The sequence below is a fragment of the Apiotrichum porosum genome, assembly GCF_003942205.1.
Source record: "Apiotrichum porosum strain DSM 27194 chromosome Unknown scaffold_1, whole genome shotgun sequence".
In the NCBI taxonomy this organism is placed as follows: domain Eukaryota; kingdom Fungi; phylum Basidiomycota; class Tremellomycetes; order Trichosporonales; family Trichosporonaceae; genus Apiotrichum; species Apiotrichum porosum.
Window position 1 is genome coordinate 140,615 of NW_021167108.1, and position 17,514 is coordinate 158,128.

Here is a 17,514-nt window from a genome sequence, read left to right on the forward strand (position 1 = left end):
GGGCCCTATATATGGCCTTCTGGTCTACTTTTGTACAAACTGTGCACAATTCTGTCGCTGCGAGACGACGTGCCATGTCCTCCATCTCACCGCAATGCGCAATGTTGGACATGAATCCGGTGCACAGGGGACAATTGAGACAAGATTGCGCACTGAAGCTAGTCCTCGAAATGCCTGCCCTCTGGCCTCTGGCGCAGGCAGGCAGGTCAGGACCGGAACGTGCAGGAGAACGCGGCACCGGGAGCGACGACAAAGCCACGTTCTCCCCAATTGGCACACAACAGAGCCATCGGCGCCCCGCAACCTGACATCATTTCGTGGCAATGTCAGCGGTGGGTGGGTTGTGGCTAAACCCACCTTGATACTTGTGTTCTCCCGGTCATGATGAATGAGACTTTGGGAATCGGGTCTGCGCCTATCGCTTGTGGATGGCAGAAGCAAGTAGGGTGGTGCCCCTAGGCCAGGCGACCTGAATCCTCTCAGACGAGGGAGAGGAAGTGTTGAGGCCTGCACCCCTCCCGTCCTCCAGCGACCACTTTCCTCCGATCGACCATCTCCAAATGTCAGTTTTCGAGCTGCCACGGCTAGCGTCAATGAAACCTTGGAGGGTCTTAGTCTGGGCTGCTGCTCCAAGAGGTACCTTCATTCACTCTTTATGCATTCTTCCTCATGTTCATCCTGTGGAAAAGAGTCCAATGTTTACTGCGACTTCATCTCCCAAGCCTTCTCGGGCATCTGCGATGCGGGCTAAAACAGTGTCAGTACGACGACAACATCATTAGAACTTACGACGCCGAGCTCGAGAAGGGTGGCGAAGGCCTTCGAGAAGTCCTTGAAGAACTTGTCCTCGTCCTTGGCGTACTCCTCGACGGTCTGGAGCGTCAGTGGGGTACAACGACAATGACGAGAGTGCCAGGGACACGTGCAGTACATGACCACACGCGCCGCTCGTCAGAACAGCACTCACCTTGCGGAACTTCTTGTCCTGGACAAGGGCCATGTCGGCAGCTGCGGAAGCGTCAGCAGCATCCTTTGCTCGCCCTCGTCAACCACTCACGGAGCATCATAAGAGTGCCAGACTTGTCCTGGTACTGAGCGGGGCCCTTCCACTTCTTCCACGACCACTTGTCGTTCAGGAGCAGGTCGTAGTACGAGTTGGAGAACGAGACGGGGGAGAAGGTCCAGGGCTGGAAAGGTGTCAGTGTTCGCCTCTGCAGTAGTCTTATCCTCGAGAAGACACCTACGCCATCGTAACCCGAGCGGTCGGTGTGGCAGCGGCCAAGAGCGTGGGCGCCGGCAAGGGCGACGATCTCCTGGTCATTGAAGCCCATGCGGTAGAAGATGTCACGGAGGTGGTCGTGGGCCTGCGCGGCGTCGGGAAGACGGCCGTCGGGGGTCTGCTGGGCCTCGATACCGTCGATGCGTCCGGGCCTCCAGGGGATGACGGGGCCGCCAGTCTCCTGGACAGCGGCGACACCGCCGAGGGTCCAGAGGTCACCGTACGAGATCCAGGGGAACTGCTTCTTGATGCCCTCCATGTGGTCGCGGGCAATGTTGAGGCCGTTGTTGGCACCGTGGCCGCCCTCGTTGGCGAAACGCATGGTAGCGTAGTTGGAGCCGCCCGAGCCGTCCTTCTTGTCGTAGGTGCCCGACGAGTGCCAGGCAAGACGGAGGATGACGGGAGCGAGCGAGCCGTCTGGTATCAACGGTTAGCAGAGAATCCACCACGAGCAAACGTCGAGAGCTTGGACCACCCACCATCGTAGCCCTCCTTCTCGAACGAGTCGGCAATGGCATCGTAGACCTTCTGGTAGTCGGCCTGGGTAGGCTTGAAGTCCTTGGCGGCGGCGGGCTTGGCACCCTCCTTGTCCGAGAGGAAGTAGTAGGCAGCGCCGGCAGCGGCGACGGCACCGAGGCCGAGGAGGAGGCCGTTACCACCGCCCTGTTTGGGGGGAGGAGGGGGCTGGATGCAATGTCAATGGGATTGTTCCAACCGGCTAAACCAATCGTGGTGATCTGTCAACTTACAGCTTCGGTGGAGTAGTGACGGCGAGCCATGGGCGCGGCCATGATGGGCACGCGGCGCGCGGCGTTGCGGAGAACGGGGGTCACACGAAGAGACATGACTGGGGGTAGCGGGTGGTCAGTGCTATGTTCTCCTTCCAACGCGGACGGGGGGCCGCCTATCTAGTATCTCTGGTACGCGTGGGACGTGTGGAACGCGGCCGCCAGCCACCGAACGGGCGGCGAGCGTGAGGTGGAGAAGGTACGGGAGAGAGGGGGACACGAGGTGTGCGGGTTGTGTAGATGGATGGATGGGGCTGATGGAGGTGTCTGTACTCACTGAGCGGTGTTTCTGTAGAGAGAGGAGAGGAAAGCAAAAGGGGGAGGGTTGATGTTTCCGCCTCTATATGGCCAGAGAGAGCAAGCTCCCACCCCCCCCCCCGGATGTGCTCGCAACCCCGGATACACCTTCCCGGGCATCCCCGTTCGTACTGATAGCCAATCATCGTGATTGCAATTACCCAATTACCCCCTCCACCTCGCTCGCTGCCGTCGCCTGCCCACATTAGGCATGGTTTGCATTCAGGCCTCCAGCCACTCCCTCCCCAGCTATGCACTGCATGCCTGGCGGTCACTGGAAATCGACACGAAACACTGTCGACTGTGACTCGTGCGAAAAACCTCCTCCTTCGTGCTCATTCTCTCTCGCCCTCCCGACCAACGTTGGTCCAACGCGTTGCAACTGATGATCGACAGGGAAACGTGGTCCATGCACAACCCAGGGTCTGCTGCCAATGCGGCGACTGATATCCTTGGCCAAGACTTGAGCAGAACGTCGCTGACAAACGATTACAAAGCGGCTGACAACGCATCTGCTGCGCGCTCACACCACGTCAAGACGCGTCCTCCCTGTGCATCCACTCCCCACCGCGTATCCACGGACCATGCAGCTCCGGCGCGCCGCGCGTCAGCGTCGTGCGCGTCGCTACCACACGCAGGTATTTCGGGATGGCGCAAGGGAGCCTGAGGAGCTCGTCACCCCCGTCCACCTGGGGACCCCGCTCGAATCGGAGGATATATGATCAGGCTGGAGAGGGCACTAAACACTCTCTGTTGGCTGTTGGTCGTGGCGAATGAAGTGGCCGCGAATCGAAACATTCACTTTCCACTCACAAGCATGTCATTGCATGTCGTAACGTCAGGTACAATCGAGGGCGACCACTATCAAGCTTAGCGCGACGGAGACAAAGGCTCGCGTTCCATGTCCACAACAGTGGCACTGTGGCGACTGACACATTCACCACGACGTGCTTCTTTTCCCCTTGGCAAACTGCTGGGTGTCGGAAGCACTGTTAGGTCCTCAGTGATGCGAGCGAGTGATGGAGTTCATGACCTGTGACATTGCAGAAGCATGAGAACCTTCAAGAGCCATTGGCGCGAGGCATGTCCTCCTCGAGTGATTCTGGCTTTCAGCAATCACCCATCATCGTCGTGGTGGGAAACTCCCATTCTCGTGCCCGCTTGCAAACCTGCTTCAAGCCGACTCACACTGAGGTACAAAAGGACCTATCACTCTGTCGCTCACGCTCACTCCGTTACTGACTTGTATCCTACACCCAAATCCTATCATGTCTGCCAGGTATCCTCTCCGCAAGTGCACTGCTGGGCCGAGTGAGTCTACACCTTCCCCTTTCGCCACCTGTGCCTCGACGGCTGACAGGCAGACTACTGCGCGTGGTATGTAGCGTTTGGTACTCTCATTTGTCACTACTGCGGCCGCTCTGGTGGCCTGGCCCGATAGCTATCGCTTGCGGCTGGGGTGGGACTTCAAACACGTATTTTGGTATATCATATGAAGCCCATCGTTGTATGAAACAGTCGTCGCTGGGCTCCTAAGCACATGGCCTATTCTTCCGCTGTCTCTGAGTCGAGGGACCATGTCTACCTGGGGCCTAAAGCCAAGGATAACATCCTCAGGCTTTAGAAGTGGCCATGATCGGTTCCGGGCGTGTGCTTGGCGGGGACGGGGACGTAACTGATGAAGAGCGTCAGCGTGCCGTCCATGTCATCCAAAAGAAGACGTTGAGGGAGAGAGGCCCTCGTTCACGGAAGAAGCAGGTATGAACGTATAAATGACGTACTCTGTGCCAACGAGGTGACGGCTCTCCTTGTGCTTGCTGAGCACGCGTTCAATGGCGTCGAGACCAAGGTCGAGGGTCTCCATCGCAGGACCAAAGGAGAGGCGGACAAAGTGGTGGCACGGGGAGCTAGAGGGTCAGCTAACGATCACAAAATGGCAACAACTAGAGCACGCACTCGAAGAGGTTACGCTGGAGTGTCAGCATCAGTGCCAAGACGGTCGAGGTTGGCTGAACTCACACGGTGTGCCGGGTTGACATCGAAGAAGAGACCTTGCATTAGAACAAGCTCCTATAAGTTGACTTACCGGGGACACAAATGGCCTTCTCCTTGAGCAGCTCCTCAAAGAACGTGAGGCCGTTGTTGAGAGGAGGTTCGAGAGGCGAGAGGTCGAGCCAGATGTAGAAGGTAGCCGTAGGAGGGACTGTCACCGGGAGACCCATCTTGGCGAGGCGCTCCAGCATGTGGTCGCGCTTGGCCCGGAAAACCTTCTGGAGGGCAATCTTGTCCTGGAGCACGCGTGAGGGCTCGAGGAGGGGGATGGCGGCGACCTGGAGGCTGACGCGTTAGAGGAGAGTCGGGATAACGGTTTGCTCACGGGTGGCTCGCTCCTCCATCCAGGAAACTGCCCGACTGCGAGATGGCAGAGACGAGGTCCTTGGGACCGATGACCCAGCAGACACGCCAGCCGGGGAGACGGAAGCCCTTGGTAAGACCGTCAATGATGACGACCGAGTCCGTGTTCACGTCGTCAACGTAGGCGGCACCACTGAGGCTCTCGCCGGTCCTCGACTCGTCGTCCCAGTACTGATACCACGAGTAGAACTCGTCCAGTACAATGGTGGTGTTCTTGGTGCCTAGCTTGACGAGCTCCTTGAGGTCGTCGCCCTCGATACACTGACCAGTGGGGTTGCGAGCTAGAGTTAGGCCACAGACATAGAAGGAAGCTCACGGTTCGAGGCGATGATGACGCTGAGGCTGAGGAGGTTGATGGACTTTTCCAGCTGGGGGCAGTCAGTGGACGCTGCCGTCGTCGAGCCTCACCTCCTTCATGTGAAGCTTGTACTTGTCCTTGGAGAGTCAGTACATGTCACTTCAAAGTCGAAACAAGACTGCCAGCTGAGCTACCCACCTCGGGGCTGAGCGCAGTAGGGACAGGGATGAGGCGCTTGAAGACTGAGAGGACCTCGCTGTACGTGGTGTCTGTGGCTTGTCAGAGAACCAGGCCATACAAGTAACGTACACTCGGGAATCTGGTATCCTGACACGTGAGCAGTAGCATAGTATAGCACTCATGCACGTGCTTACCGCAGTATACATCGCCCTCGCGCGGTCAGCACAACAAACAGCTTGCCAACTTACAATCACGGCAGCAATACGGGACATGCCAGCCCGTCCACCGGGGACGATGCAGACGTTCTCGTAGGTGTACTGCGACTCCTTGCCCTGGCGGTACTCGTGGTTGTAGAGGTTCTGAGAGACCTGATGAGCACGAACCCTTGGCACTTGCCCTTCCCGCCCCGCAGCACAGGTCGACTCACAGCCACCGCCTCGCGGAGCTCCTTGACGCCGACCGTCGGCGCGTATTCATGGATCAGATCGTCGGTAAACTCGATGCCAGTGGGACGAGGAGACGCCCCGGGGAGTGGACCCGTCTCCGGCGCTCCCTGTCCCATGTTGGCCCACTCGGGCTTGCCATAGGCGAAGCCATTGGCCTGCGCACGGTCGGTGCAGTAGATGACACCTGGGGGGATGGTAAGAACGGGGTATGCCTCTGGGCGTGTCGGCAATGGGACTTACCAGTGGCACCGGGGTGGAGAACACCAGGACTACGTGTCAGCTGTGCACGACTGAGGGGTCTTACACAGTCTCAGCGTCGGGCTGGGCGTGGTGCTTGGCCTTGTTGCCAATGTAGCCTCGGAGCACCTTGTGAGCCTCCGAGTGGTCTTCATGGGTGAAGGGTCTGCCGTCTGCAAGCATCTTGTGTAGGAGATTGGACTGGGCTGGGATGAAGACGGCAGCGGTAGTGAGTTGAGAGATGGAGAGAACATCTGTGTACGAGCAAATGCATGCTACGTAGGAAAGCTAGCTGCGACAAACGTGACACCCAAGTGTCGACGTCATGGCCGGGGGGGCGCTCAGCCAGGAATAGCGCGCAGGAGCCTCGTTCACGTCGCCAGGCACCAAACACGCGTTGGCTGCGGGCAAGCAGCAATGTATGGCCCTCGGATGGGTTCGGTATAACACCGATCCCAGAGGGATAAGCACTTACATGTGCGTGCGGGTGGTGCTTCTGTTGATAAAGCAGAGATGGAGTTCACAGTCTGCGTAGGAAAGTGCCACAGTCGGTTACCGCTCATATCTGCATAATGCATTTCAGATCCCGGGTGGCCGCTGGTAGGCACAGCTGTCGCGTATTTCTACAAATACACATCGTCTGCAGCGGCCTAGAAGGTCTCAGTGGGTGCCTTGACTCCCATTGACACTGCTCTTGGCTCTTCATGTGCTAGCAGTCCCGGAATGATGGAACAATGAGACTTTTTGAGTCCGAGAGGTGCCGAACCGACCGACCTATGTACTGTGTGTGTTGCACTCGTGACACGGCAGGTGCCACATGCATGTTGTTTCATCTTTGGTGTCTCAGAGACCTTTTGGGGTTCTGTACTTACTTTTTCTCTCACTGATACCCCGGATTGACTCCAGTTCAGTGTCAGACGGCCAGAAACACCTTTCGCGGTGTGCACACGTGTGGTGCAGATGTGCAGAAGACACAACCCTGTTCGTCCCCGTTATGTATTTGGACGTGGCATGCCTATGCTATGCATACGTAGCTGCATGTCTAAATAGCGCCAATATATGCCTTCAGATAGCCAAGACTGTTCCCATCTTGGCGCTACGAAGAAAATATCCAAAAATGTGTAAAAATACCCAACAATCCCACAGCATAGACCTCTCCGGGTGTCGGGATATTGCCTAGTGCTTAAATCCGTGGATTACCGGGAGCCCAGTGACATCATGCATCTGCGGCCTCATCCATGGCGCCGGGCAGCCTGCATCTCGGAAGCAGCCGTGCAAAGCACCGGGCATGCAACCTGCAAGACTATGCACAACAGTAACTGCCGTGACGAGGATCAGTGACGTCACATCCGTAAATAAGCGAAAGGCTCCTTCACGACCTCGATTGAAAGCCTAGACCAGCACCTGCTTGTGCAACCCGGCCACTTCCTTGCTCGTCCCCTCTGTTGTCATGGGTCTTGCTGTTACTTCCTGTTCAGAGGGGAAGTAACAGCAAGACCCATGACAACAAAGGCGACAGGTGCACCTGGCTCCTGGCTTGAAACGCAGGGTCGTGCTTCGGGCCTGCAGGAGCCTTCCGCAAACGAAGGACGAACACATGGACCGGGCTGCCGGCAGTACAGACCGATGTGCGTCAGAGGAGCTCCACACGTCTAGTTCCGAACTCGTGCAGCCGCGCGTGCGTGTGTATGACGCACACGAGCTGAAGAGCTGTCCGTTATGCAGAATTACTGAGAAACCACACCAAACAGTTGGCTGAAGTCGTACATTTGGACCATGCGTGACTGAACTAGTAGCAGTCATGGGCTCCAGACCTGGTCTGAACCCAGTGACACGTCCCGCAATGAGTTTCCGGTCAATGACGCCTTTGGACGTTCTAGGTAAACGGCCACTGTCGCGGTGAAGGCCGCAGATTCGTCTCTCATACACAGACGGGACAGTCCTGCCTTTCCCGCAAAGTCTTGGAACTCCCAGGTGGCGCGCAGTCGGCTCATTGTCATTGTCAAGCTTGGCACCCACGCCTTGGCATTTCTCAGCGCGTCACGGTTCACGTCACAAACCCAATTGGGGTCGTTGATGCGTCACACGACTTGCACTTTACCCCCCAATGATGTCAGAACCAGTTGAGCCCAGTTGCCACGCATGATGCACACCCCAACATGGATATAATACCCGCGCAGGTCAGTTGGGCCTTACGCCACCGACTCTTGTCCTTTGTCTTTCAGTTTACCTCCTACCTCCTCACCAAACACCAGAAGCCAGCACCATCATGGACGCCATCAAGAAGGCTATCACGTACGTCCCCCTGGTTCACTCCACCCTACTTCAAGTCAGTCACTAACGTGTCCAGCGGCTGCAAGTGCCACAACCCCAGCCCCAGCTGCGAATGCCACGGCAGGTGCGCTTGCAAGCGCAACAAGTGCAAGTGCCAGGGCTGCGCCGGCAAGGGCCCTCGCCGTGCCGGCGGCCACTCGAGCTCGAGCTCCGACAGCTCGTCCGACGACGACACCATGCGTCAGCGCAAGCTCAACAAGCGCGCCGCTCGCCACGGCGGCCAGCCGGGCGTCGGCGGTGCCGGAATGGCTGCTGGCGGCATGCACCAGCACCACATGGGCGGTGGTGGTGGTGTTGGCGGACAGCAGCACATGGCCGGTGGTGGCCTTGCTGGACAGGGCGGTCAGCACATGGCAGGCCAGGGTATGGGCATGCAGGGAGGCGTCCAGCCCGGTATGGGACAGCCCGGTATGGGTCAGCCCGGCATGGGTGGTCAGCCCGGCATGGGTGGTCAGCCCGGCATGGGTGGTCAGCCCGGCATGGGCCACCAGCAAGGTGGTATGGGAGGACCCGGAATGGGGTGAGTGGATCGACAGATCACAGAGCAGCAACTGACTAGGTTACAGTCGCTAAACCCCCGTGCCATGGGAAGACAGGCCTCCGTACCGGATGAAAGTGTGAAGTCAGTAGTCGTTAGCAGTGAATGAATTGCAGTAGTGCTGGAAGCCGAGGGGTTCTGTCTTGCTGCACATGAGTGGTTCGTCGTCAGAGGGGTGGTTTCTGGTGAGAACCGTGAGCGAGTGGTGGTGTGAAGATACAAATCGCCTTGCAATGCTCTCAGACGCTCAGACGCCTCTTTATATACGTTTCTGGGATGAGAGTGGACCATCCCAGAAACGTATATAGAGTCGCCATCGGCTCCAACGATGACGAAAATGCACGCGACTGATCGTCCGGCGAATTATGAGTGGCACTTGTCATTTCACCGATCCACCACCACAACACCTTTTCGTCGTCTCCAGACATCCAACAACACGGTGGCATGCATGGAGAGTCCACCGGGACACGCAAAAGAGAAGATCCTACCCCACCAGGGCTCGAACCTGGGACCTCGGAGTATGTTGAAGATAACAGCTCCACGCGCTAACCAACTGAGCCATAGGGTAGTTGGTGTTGCTGTTTTTGCAAATGGAGTTATGTTCGGACGCACCTACTTTGCGACCAAACATGGTGCTGCCTCCTCTCACTTTTGCATCGTGCGCTTTTGATTTCCTTTCAGAACAAGCCAGGTCATGAGCCTTGAACACTGTACTGGTGTGGCGGGGAGTCTTAGTTCTTCAACCAATTTCCAACATTTTCGCTGTTTTTCATGAATTTTACGACCGCTAGCAGTGTGAGGGCCGCACGACAGTTTGCGGTAAAAGAAGCACACACGAGCCCAGGATCCGCCCGGCAATTCTTCTAGACAGTGTGCTTTGGCATGTCGAGGGAACCGAACATACCGTGTGACTTGCGCTGTGTGGATCCCCCAATTATCGGCATCGTCGCAGAGGCGTGGAGAGGACTGTCGCAAATGGACGGGGGGTGAGTGCTCGAAATGCCTTGTGGTACCGTCCTGAAGTCTCTCCTGTGCGCCGATGCAGTGCCCTGTAACTGCATATAAACGGGGGAAAGATGGTTGAGTGCTGAGCCTCGACCAACGCCGTCGGCGCTGATGCGCTATACCACCCTAACTGCTGCCTTTGGACTTCGTTCCTTCCCTGTCTTCACACCACATCAATCCAGCAGTCAGAACCATTGCTGGACTAAAAGGAGCGTCTCTGCATACATATGCTTACTTGCTTCTTGCCACCCTGCCACCACCTGACACTGCTCCTGTACAATCCCCGGGCTCTTTTCCTCCTCTTTCATTTTGTTCACTCCACTATGAGGCCAAGGCCTCAACATGCTGTACTTCACCCGTCTCTTTCTCCTTCTCCCCCATAGGGTCGTTGAGTTCTTCAAACTCCTCGACATTGGTGGAGGCAAACTTCCGGGCCGGCACATGGTTGGCTGTGGTCGTTAGCTATGTATATACTGGCCCCTGTGTAGGTGAACCTTGACTAATGACGCACAGAAGAGAATGTCCAGCTCGCCAAAAGTCCTGCCCCTTGTCTCTGGCATACGGAAGTAGCAGTAGATGAGGCCGAGGATGTTGGTGCCCATCCTGGAATGGTAAGCGCGACTCTGAAGACTATTACGTACCAGAATAGACCACACTTGGCTCCCCAGTCCCACTCCTCAGTGGACAGCATGCGCGGAGTCAGCTGGCCGGTAACCAGTCCGGACAGGATGTATGCGCCACGAGCGACGACGATGGTGGGCGAGCGGACTTCGGCCGCCGGCAGTTCCGCCACATATGTATAGCACGCCGGGCCGACCGTACACTGGAAGATAAAGTTCATGAAGATGAGCATGGCACTGGTGGTGTAAACGATGGCGGTGGTCTTGAAGAAACCAAGAATGCCCATGACACCGAGAACGATTGCCATCCCGGCTTGTCCGACGAGGTAGATGCGACGACGACCGAACCGTCCAATGCCACCCCACATGAGAAGGGTGCCCAGAAGGCCCATTCCGTAGGTAGCAAGGGAAATTCGGAACGAGTTGGTGACGCTCAGGCCGACTGAGGTGAGGCTGTACATGTTAGAACCAGCTGCACGACACGACTCACAGCTGGGTCGAGAGACTGGTCATTGGCTGGCCACACCACTGCTGGACGGCAAACACAGCCGCCACAATCTCAGTGCGACGAAGGTTGGTTCCCTTGAAGCAGTTGAGGAAGCTCTGGTCCTTGTGCTCGAGGGCCTCGATTGCAAGGGTGTGCTGCATGAGCGCCACCTGTGCTGTGAGGTCGTCCTCTGAGTAGTAGCCAGGGTATGCGAGTCGACTAATGGACTTCTTGGCCTCATCGATCTGGCCAGTACGCGTGAGGTGCCAGGGGCTTTCCGGTGCGAAAATGGCGGCCACGATCAAGGGACCGGGCCAGATCCACTGGAGATACAGAGGAGTCTTCCATGCGCTGTCGCCGGGGAAGTTGAGAGTAGCGTTTTGGGTCGCCGATCCGAGCAAGGCTCCGAGGGTCCAGCAAACGTTGACCCAGGAGGTGAGGTACGGGCGGACCACCATGGGACACAGTTCAGCCGCGTAAGCTGTTGTGAGAGTCTGGAAAACTGCATAGGGGTTTGTCAGCACACGTGGTATTCTTGTGCACCCACTGCCATTGAGGAAACCAATAAAGATGCTGCCAATAAGAATGACGGTAAGAGAGGGAGCGAAAGGTGTGAAGGCGAGTGCGCCGATGAGGAGGGTCATCGCTCCCACATACACCCATTTAGAACCGTAGCGGTACTGAGCCCAAGCATTGAACTAGACTTGTCAGCTACGCAAAGAAGATCGGTGTTCACGCACGATGAGGCCTAGCACGGTGCCAGCGGTACCCGAGTTGCCGATAGCCGACTGCCAGTTGGCAGGGATGTAGTAACCCGAACCGCTCGAGGTAGGTTCGCCAAAGTGCTTCTGGAAAGCAGGCTGAGCGTAGAAGGCACCGAGCTGAACGACATCAAACCCCTCCATGACCAAAGCGACAGAGAGGATACCAGACCAAAACATGCCGCGCCAGAAGATTGGCACAGCTTGCTTCAGCGGCATGGCCTTTTCCTTGGCCGCGGCTTGCTGAGCTTGAGCGACCAGGAAAGGGTCCATCCCGGTATCGTGGTTAGCCACGACAACAGTGTCGGGCTTAGGGTCTTCAGGACTGCTCATGGTGATAGATTGTAGGGCTGTGATTCGGTTAACAAACTGATCTCGGGAGGCATGAAGTCTTTTATGGACATAACCCGGGTGTCACTAGCTTACTGATATGCTGTGAGCGGTTAACATCGTCATCGGATCCGCTTCGCCGACGACACTACATGACCGCTACAGGTGCAAAGGAAGCTCTTGGCAAAGGGTTAGGCCTCGGTCCTACTCTCGGGACAGTGACCGGGCAGGCAATCATGTGTGGGGTCATGTGGGGCCTCTGGGGTCCTCAGCATTGGCACCCACAGAGTACAGTTCAGCAACATCGGTGACCTTGCGGTTATCAAAGCGGGCCCCGTCTTCGTGTTTGTCTGATGTTTGGAGAAACGCGGGGCCCGCTTCAAGAACCACAGCAATGAGCATATCGACTCCTCGTCTCCTCCAGCGGTGCCCCGGCTGTCCCCTTGAATCCGGGGCGGAGATGTGGGCAACATGAGCATGTGATCTACCTGCTTCAAGGTGACCTGTGGATAAGACGAGCTCGGCACCACTGGTGCGGATGTGTGCGCGCCAAGGGAGTTCCTAGGATCGGGCCGCGGCGGCCCGATCACCACATAGCCAGTTCGTTTTCTGATATCTTCATTACCGACTCCTTGGGCAGTCATTTAAAGGTCCCCGACTGCTGAGGTGAGAAGGGCCGAGCGGCAAGTCACCGTGAGAAGAAAGTCAAGTGGAGCCGAGCAGGCTTATGACGCCCACAAACCCACTTAACCCACAAGGCCAGAACGTCCACGAGCAACGAGGTTGCTGTCCAGAGCAGCTCCCCATTGCGTTTAACGGCCCCAACGCCCTCCACACCAACAATGTCAAATGCTCCCACGAACAAGAGATATACAATTTGAGCGTATGACCAGATTGACCGTGTGCGCCGTTGAAACTCTTCAACCGGGTCAGCATCGACGTCCACTTATCTGGCGAATGTGGCATCTCGCCAACAATCGCAACTATTATCAGCATTCCGACATCCCCCAACGACAGATTGCAGCAGCCTTTCCGTCGCTCATGCTAATGCTCATTGGGCGTATTTACATCATGGGAGTGGTGCCGATAGACAGGGGTTGGGGGTTGTACAAAATGGATACACAGGACTTGAGTGTGAGGGAACGAAATACACAGTGGTGGCTTGCGGTACGGCGCTCTTCACGGCGCAAGTGTGAGCGCGCGACGAAGAAATGCCGTGAGCTCGTCTTGCTCCGAGGGCGGGTCCCTTGCGGTCTTCGAGATTTCGACATGGTTGACGCGGCCAACCTTGCCGCGCATGGGGAGCACCTGGGTCTGAATGCCAGCGGTTTCGTTTGGAGCTTGCTCACCGGCTTCTCAAAGCACGACTCGGGAATCGGCATCTCACGCCAGGCGCTCGACACGGCATGGTAGTGGCGTTGCACTTCCATGTTGTCCTGTCCCTCAGTGGCCAGCTTGTTCAAGTCGCGGGGGTCGAACGCCTACTTGAGCAATTGGACATGGCTGAATTTGCCCGAGTACGTGTGGCCCAGAAGACACTGCCACTTGGAGGCTCGGGCCAGAGCCGGCAGCGTCCTGCCACCACCTTGGAGGTGGTCGTATGCCCAGGTGCGGACCGCGAGGACGTCCTTGATGAATTCGTCATTGTTGCCCAAGAAGCGGATGTCAATCGGCTGCTTCTTGGGCGTCCTGCGCTGGCAGTCCACAAGGTGTGTTTGGAGGGCGTTGGGTCCCTCGAGAGTGCCGCTGCATCCTACAATGTCAGCCCACAATAAATATTGCAATACCCACCAATCACCACCGTCTCGCACGCCGACACAATCGATACCATAGTGCCATTGGGGAAGGTCGACAGGGCCTTGGCGAGCCAGTTGCCACCTGGAACCTTGGCGCAGGCGACCTGGAGCGCATCCGAGTGCGGCTCGCGGTCGTGCTCGCCGTTACGCCTGGCGATGTCGACTAACCTGCCAAAGTAGGACAGGAGGAGGAGAAGGCAGTGGCACATGTATATGCCCAAGACGCCGCTGAGATCGTGGGCGTCTTGGAGAACGTTGAGGATGTCGGTAAAGTCGACATCGGGGTGCGTGGGGTCGGCGGCTGCCTCCGCAAACTTGCCGCGAACCTCCAAGAACGAGTGGTTAAAGAGGAACGCCACGATGACATCCAGGCGCTGGTCAACCCACTGGGGGTAAATTCCGGCGCCTCGAATGTCATCGAGGAACTAAGGGCGAAAGAAGCCCGTCGCCGTGCGAGTAGCCAGCAGGCCATTGGTCTGCTGGCGGAAAATGCCCGCCCTACTGTTCGTCAGCTTGAGCCGATAGTACGGCTTGCATGCAATTGCCTGGGTAGGGAGCATTGGGTGTGAGACTTGGGCTTACCAGTTGGATGGTCTCTGGATCCATCTGGCGGATGGCGTCGCCCAACTCGGCATCGATCCTGTCGCGCTCGGAAGGAGCGGCTGTCTGTAAGCGACTTGCAGCAAGACACATCACGCACGCGACAGGAGAAGGGCCATCTCTTGTGATGCCGCCTGTTCCGCCTGTTTCTCGCCGTCGACCCAATCGGTGACTTCATCGTTGTCCTCCAGGACTGTGGCAACAGGAAGAGACGTTGTTGACGACCACAGCCGAGGTGGAGGCTTGGTTTGGGGGGTCCTTTGGTGCCTTGTTCGAAGGTGGTGGCAAAGGAGAGGACGACTATGGCGTCTCTCGCTTTGTGCAGCTGGTGTGTACAGTAGGTTGACCGGATGGGCAAGGTGGGAACAGCTGGGGTAGCGACACAGTCAGACGCACCGAGAGGGTGCAGACTGTTGTAGTGAGGTATTGTGCGAGGCCTGCACGCACCTTGTGTGCGCGCGATTGAAGTACTGTACTACAAATGATCTGTGGGCTGTACATGGATCCACACACGATCTCCCAGGGCCGGTGAGGGTGAGGCAGTATAACCCATAATGAAAGCAGTGGTCGATCATGTCAATACAACCCATAGAATACCATTAGAGGTGGCGTTAAATCAGCCAATATTGCTTGGCCTTGTGTCATGCAAGTCATGGTCAGTACCCAGCGCGCGTGGCTGGACCTCTTAACTTGTTTTCCGGCCGCGGCTCGACCTGGCAGTTGTCGGTCAACCCTATTCGGACTCGGCCGGCGAGCCGCGGAGCAGACTCTTAAGCTCTTAAACGGTCTGTTGCAGTCTTTCCCGGTGTCGGACTTGGCCGCCATTGCCCACCCGCGTGATGGTAACCGAGACCCAATGCCGCGCGATGCCGAAATCCACTGCCTGCCTTTCACTGCGCTCAAGAGACCATGTAGTACAGCGATCTGTAAAAAAGCGAGCGGGGTTGCACTTTCTCCTCGTCATCATACACACTACACGACAATGTCGCTGCCCAAGAATGCTTCCTACACCGAGTGTATGAACTACCTCACTCGTCCCGGGGCGCTCCACGAGACCGAGGATCTCGTCGTCGATGGCCGCAAGATCACGGCTTTCAAGAACCTCCCAAAGACGTTTCGCTCCTTCTTCCTGGACAAGTTTGGCATGTACACGGACAGGACTTTCCTCTCTGCACCAGCCGCCGGCACAGACAAGCGCCAGTACCACACCTTTGCCGAGATCTTCGACCAGTCGGTAGCTCTCGCGGCATGGCTCCGTGCTCAAGGTGTGGAGCGAGGCGACGGTGTTGGTATTGCAGGCTACAACTCGCCCCTGTGGGTCACAGCATTTGTGGCCACCCACCTGCTCGGCGCGGTTACAGTTGTTTTGAATGCGTCTCTGTGAGTCACCAGGTCGCCGTATAGCCGAGTGGCGCTGATTGTGCCAGAAACGCCGACTCCCTCATTCACTGTCTCAAGACCACCGTCCCAAAGGTCACGCTCGTGGACGCGCCTGTGGCCGAGACGCTGGCCGGCAAGTACAACGACAAGCTGAAGCCCCACGGGGTTGGTCCGGTTAGCCTTTGCGTGATATTTACGGACAATGCTTACAAACAGCTGTACTGCTACACTCCAGGCAAGGCCCAGTCGCAGATCAAGCAGCTGCCCCAGATCCGTGCCTCCCCAGCCCAGAAGGACGCGGTCCTCCGCACCGAGTTGAATGACCTGGGTCCCGATTCCGATGCGCACATCTTCTTTACCTCTGGGTGAGCCTTACACTGCCAGTGATCCCGCTGACCGCCAGAACCACCGGCTACCCCAAGGCCGTTCTGTCGACCCAGCGCATGGGCCTGAGTAACCACTTTTCAGCCATGTTCCGTGAGTTGCGAAGCGACACGGCCATAAGACCACTGCCTGACAAACAGCCGCCTCTATCGCCGCTCTGCGCAAGGGGATGCCGGTTCCACCTCTACCCACTGCTGCACTTCCGCAAAAGGTGCACCTGCTGGCTATCCCAATGTTCCACGTCACGGGATGCCTGAGCTGGCTCATTCGTGGTATCAACTCGGGCACCAAGCTCGTGTTCATGGACCGGTGGAACGTGGCAAAGGCGTGCGAGGTGATTGTGCAGGAAAAAGTCAACCTGGTGGGAGGGTGAGTGTCCTCAGCCGTAACGGGACCCGGCTGACCTCCAGTGTCCCCGCCATTGCGACCCAGTTGGTCCAGACCGACCTTTTGCCCAAGAACCTAGACTTTGACGGTGTTGCGTATGGCGGCGCTCCGGCCGCTGCTCGCCTTGCGAAGGACATCAAGGAGCGCTGGCCTACTGCAAGCGTCCAGCAGGGTTACGGCATGACAGAGACGAACGCGTACGCGTGTGGAATCGCTGGCGACGACTACCTCTCAAAACCCAAGAGCACCGGCCCGCCAGTCCCCATCTGCTCGCTCCGCATTGTGGACCCCGAGACAAAGCGCGAAGTCCCCGTCGGCCAGATGGGCGTCATCCACCTGCGTGGCGCCAACATTATGAAGGAGTACGTCCGTGACCCCAAGGCCACTGCCGAGGCGCTTGACGCCGACGGCTGGATGGACACTGGTGACGTCGGATACGTCGACGAGGAAAACTTCCTCTTCATTGCCGACAGGGCCAAAGATCTCATCATCCGCGGCGGCGAGAACATCCCCAGTATGGAGGTCGAGAATGCCATCCTGCGCGACCCACGTGTCTCACAGGTCATCGCCGTCCCCATCCCTGATAAAGTTATGGGCGAACTCGTCGGTATCCTCTACACGCTGCGCTCCGGAGCGAAGGCCCACGAAAAGTCGATTCTCGAAGAGGCTCACCCCCACCTGCGTAAAGTGGCCAGGCCAGAGATTGCTGTCGAGTACCATGAACCCAACTTGCCTACCAATGCCAATGGCAAGTTTGTCAAGAAAGATCTCAAGCATCATGTTATTGGTGCATGGGAGGAACGACAGAAGAAGCCTCGCGCCAAGTTGTGAGGTAACAGTTTGGGAGGGAATGTATGGAGGGCAGCATGTATCTTGTATGTGATCAAATTGCAGTGTCGACCGCGAAAACAAACTTGTGGCGGCTCTTCCTCTTCCTCTTCCTCTTCCTCTT

The 17,514-nt window shown here is 57.3% G+C and overlaps 7 protein-coding genes and 1 non-coding gene across 8 annotated transcripts; 2 read left to right on the plus strand and 6 right to left on the minus strand.

The window, feature by feature from the left end:
* Window positions 1-699: 699 nt before the first annotated feature.
* CCP1 (heme peroxidase) lies at window positions 700-2,124 on the minus strand (the record flags this gene model as incomplete). The annotated part of the gene is made up of 7 exons (XM_028615899.1): window positions 700-747; window positions 790-873; window positions 968-1,008; window positions 1,058-1,187; window positions 1,245-1,696; window positions 1,759-1,963; window positions 2,029-2,124. The coding sequence occupies 7 exons, from the start codon at window positions 2,122-2,124 to the stop codon at window positions 700-702; spliced, it is 1,056 nt and encodes a 351-aa protein (XP_028479756.1).
* Window positions 2,125-3,984: 1,860 nt separating this feature from the next.
* EHS24_000058 (uncharacterized protein) lies at window positions 3,985-6,123 on the minus strand (the record flags this gene model as incomplete). The annotated part of the gene is made up of 15 exons (XM_028615900.1): window positions 3,985-4,039; window positions 4,146-4,271; window positions 4,321-4,334; window positions 4,384-4,415; window positions 4,451-4,701; window positions 4,742-5,060; window positions 5,096-5,147; window positions 5,188-5,214; window positions 5,276-5,346; window positions 5,387-5,404; window positions 5,452-5,467; window positions 5,506-5,616; window positions 5,685-5,887; window positions 5,944-5,972; window positions 6,008-6,123. The coding sequence occupies 15 exons, from the start codon at window positions 6,121-6,123 to the stop codon at window positions 3,985-3,987; spliced, it is 1,440 nt and encodes a 479-aa protein (XP_028479757.1).
* A 2,327-nt stretch (window positions 6,124-8,450) lies between these two features.
* Window positions 8,451-8,847, plus strand: EHS24_000059 (uncharacterized protein; the record flags this gene model as incomplete). The annotated part of the gene is made up of 2 exons (XM_028615901.1): window positions 8,451-8,794; window positions 8,841-8,847. The coding sequence occupies 2 exons, from the start codon at window positions 8,451-8,453 to the stop codon at window positions 8,845-8,847; spliced, it is 351 nt and encodes a 116-aa protein (XP_028479758.1).
* Window positions 8,848-9,296: 449 nt separating this feature from the next.
* EHS24_000060 lies at window positions 9,297-9,380 on the minus strand. Its single transcript has one exon. It is a non-coding gene; the product is annotated as a tRNA-Asn (tRNA).
* Window positions 9,381-10,138: 758 nt separating this feature from the next.
* EHS24_000061 (uncharacterized protein) lies at window positions 10,139-12,018 on the minus strand (the record flags this gene model as incomplete). The annotated part of the gene is made up of 6 exons (XM_028615902.1): window positions 10,139-10,266; window positions 10,329-10,420; window positions 10,459-10,890; window positions 10,928-11,426; window positions 11,472-11,622; window positions 11,665-12,018. 6 exons carry the CDS (start codon window positions 12,016-12,018, stop codon window positions 10,139-10,141), a joined length of 1,656 nt encoding a protein of 551 aa, XP_028479759.1.
* Window positions 12,019-13,194: 1,176 nt separating this feature from the next.
* EHS24_000062 (uncharacterized protein) lies at window positions 13,195-13,445 on the minus strand (the record flags this gene model as incomplete). Its single annotated transcript, XM_028615903.1, has 2 exons — window positions 13,195-13,329; window positions 13,365-13,445. 2 exons carry the CDS (start codon window positions 13,443-13,445, stop codon window positions 13,195-13,197), a joined length of 216 nt encoding a protein of 71 aa, XP_028479760.1.
* Window positions 13,446-13,496: 51 nt separating this feature from the next.
* EHS24_000063 (uncharacterized protein) lies at window positions 13,497-14,530 on the minus strand (the record flags this gene model as incomplete). The annotated part of the gene is made up of 4 exons (XM_028615904.1): window positions 13,497-13,768; window positions 13,807-14,236; window positions 14,394-14,473; window positions 14,512-14,530. 4 exons carry the CDS (start codon window positions 14,528-14,530, stop codon window positions 13,497-13,499), a joined length of 801 nt encoding a protein of 266 aa, XP_028479761.1.
* Window positions 14,531-15,393: 863 nt separating this feature from the next.
* Window positions 15,394-17,393, plus strand: EHS24_000064 (uncharacterized protein; the record flags this gene model as incomplete). The annotated part of the gene is made up of 6 exons (XM_028615905.1): window positions 15,394-15,791; window positions 15,839-15,956; window positions 16,008-16,156; window positions 16,195-16,268; window positions 16,316-16,544; window positions 16,586-17,393. The coding sequence occupies 6 exons, from the start codon at window positions 15,394-15,396 to the stop codon at window positions 17,391-17,393; spliced, it is 1,776 nt and encodes a 591-aa protein (XP_028479762.1).
* Between the last annotated feature and the right edge of the window lie 121 nt (window positions 17,394-17,514).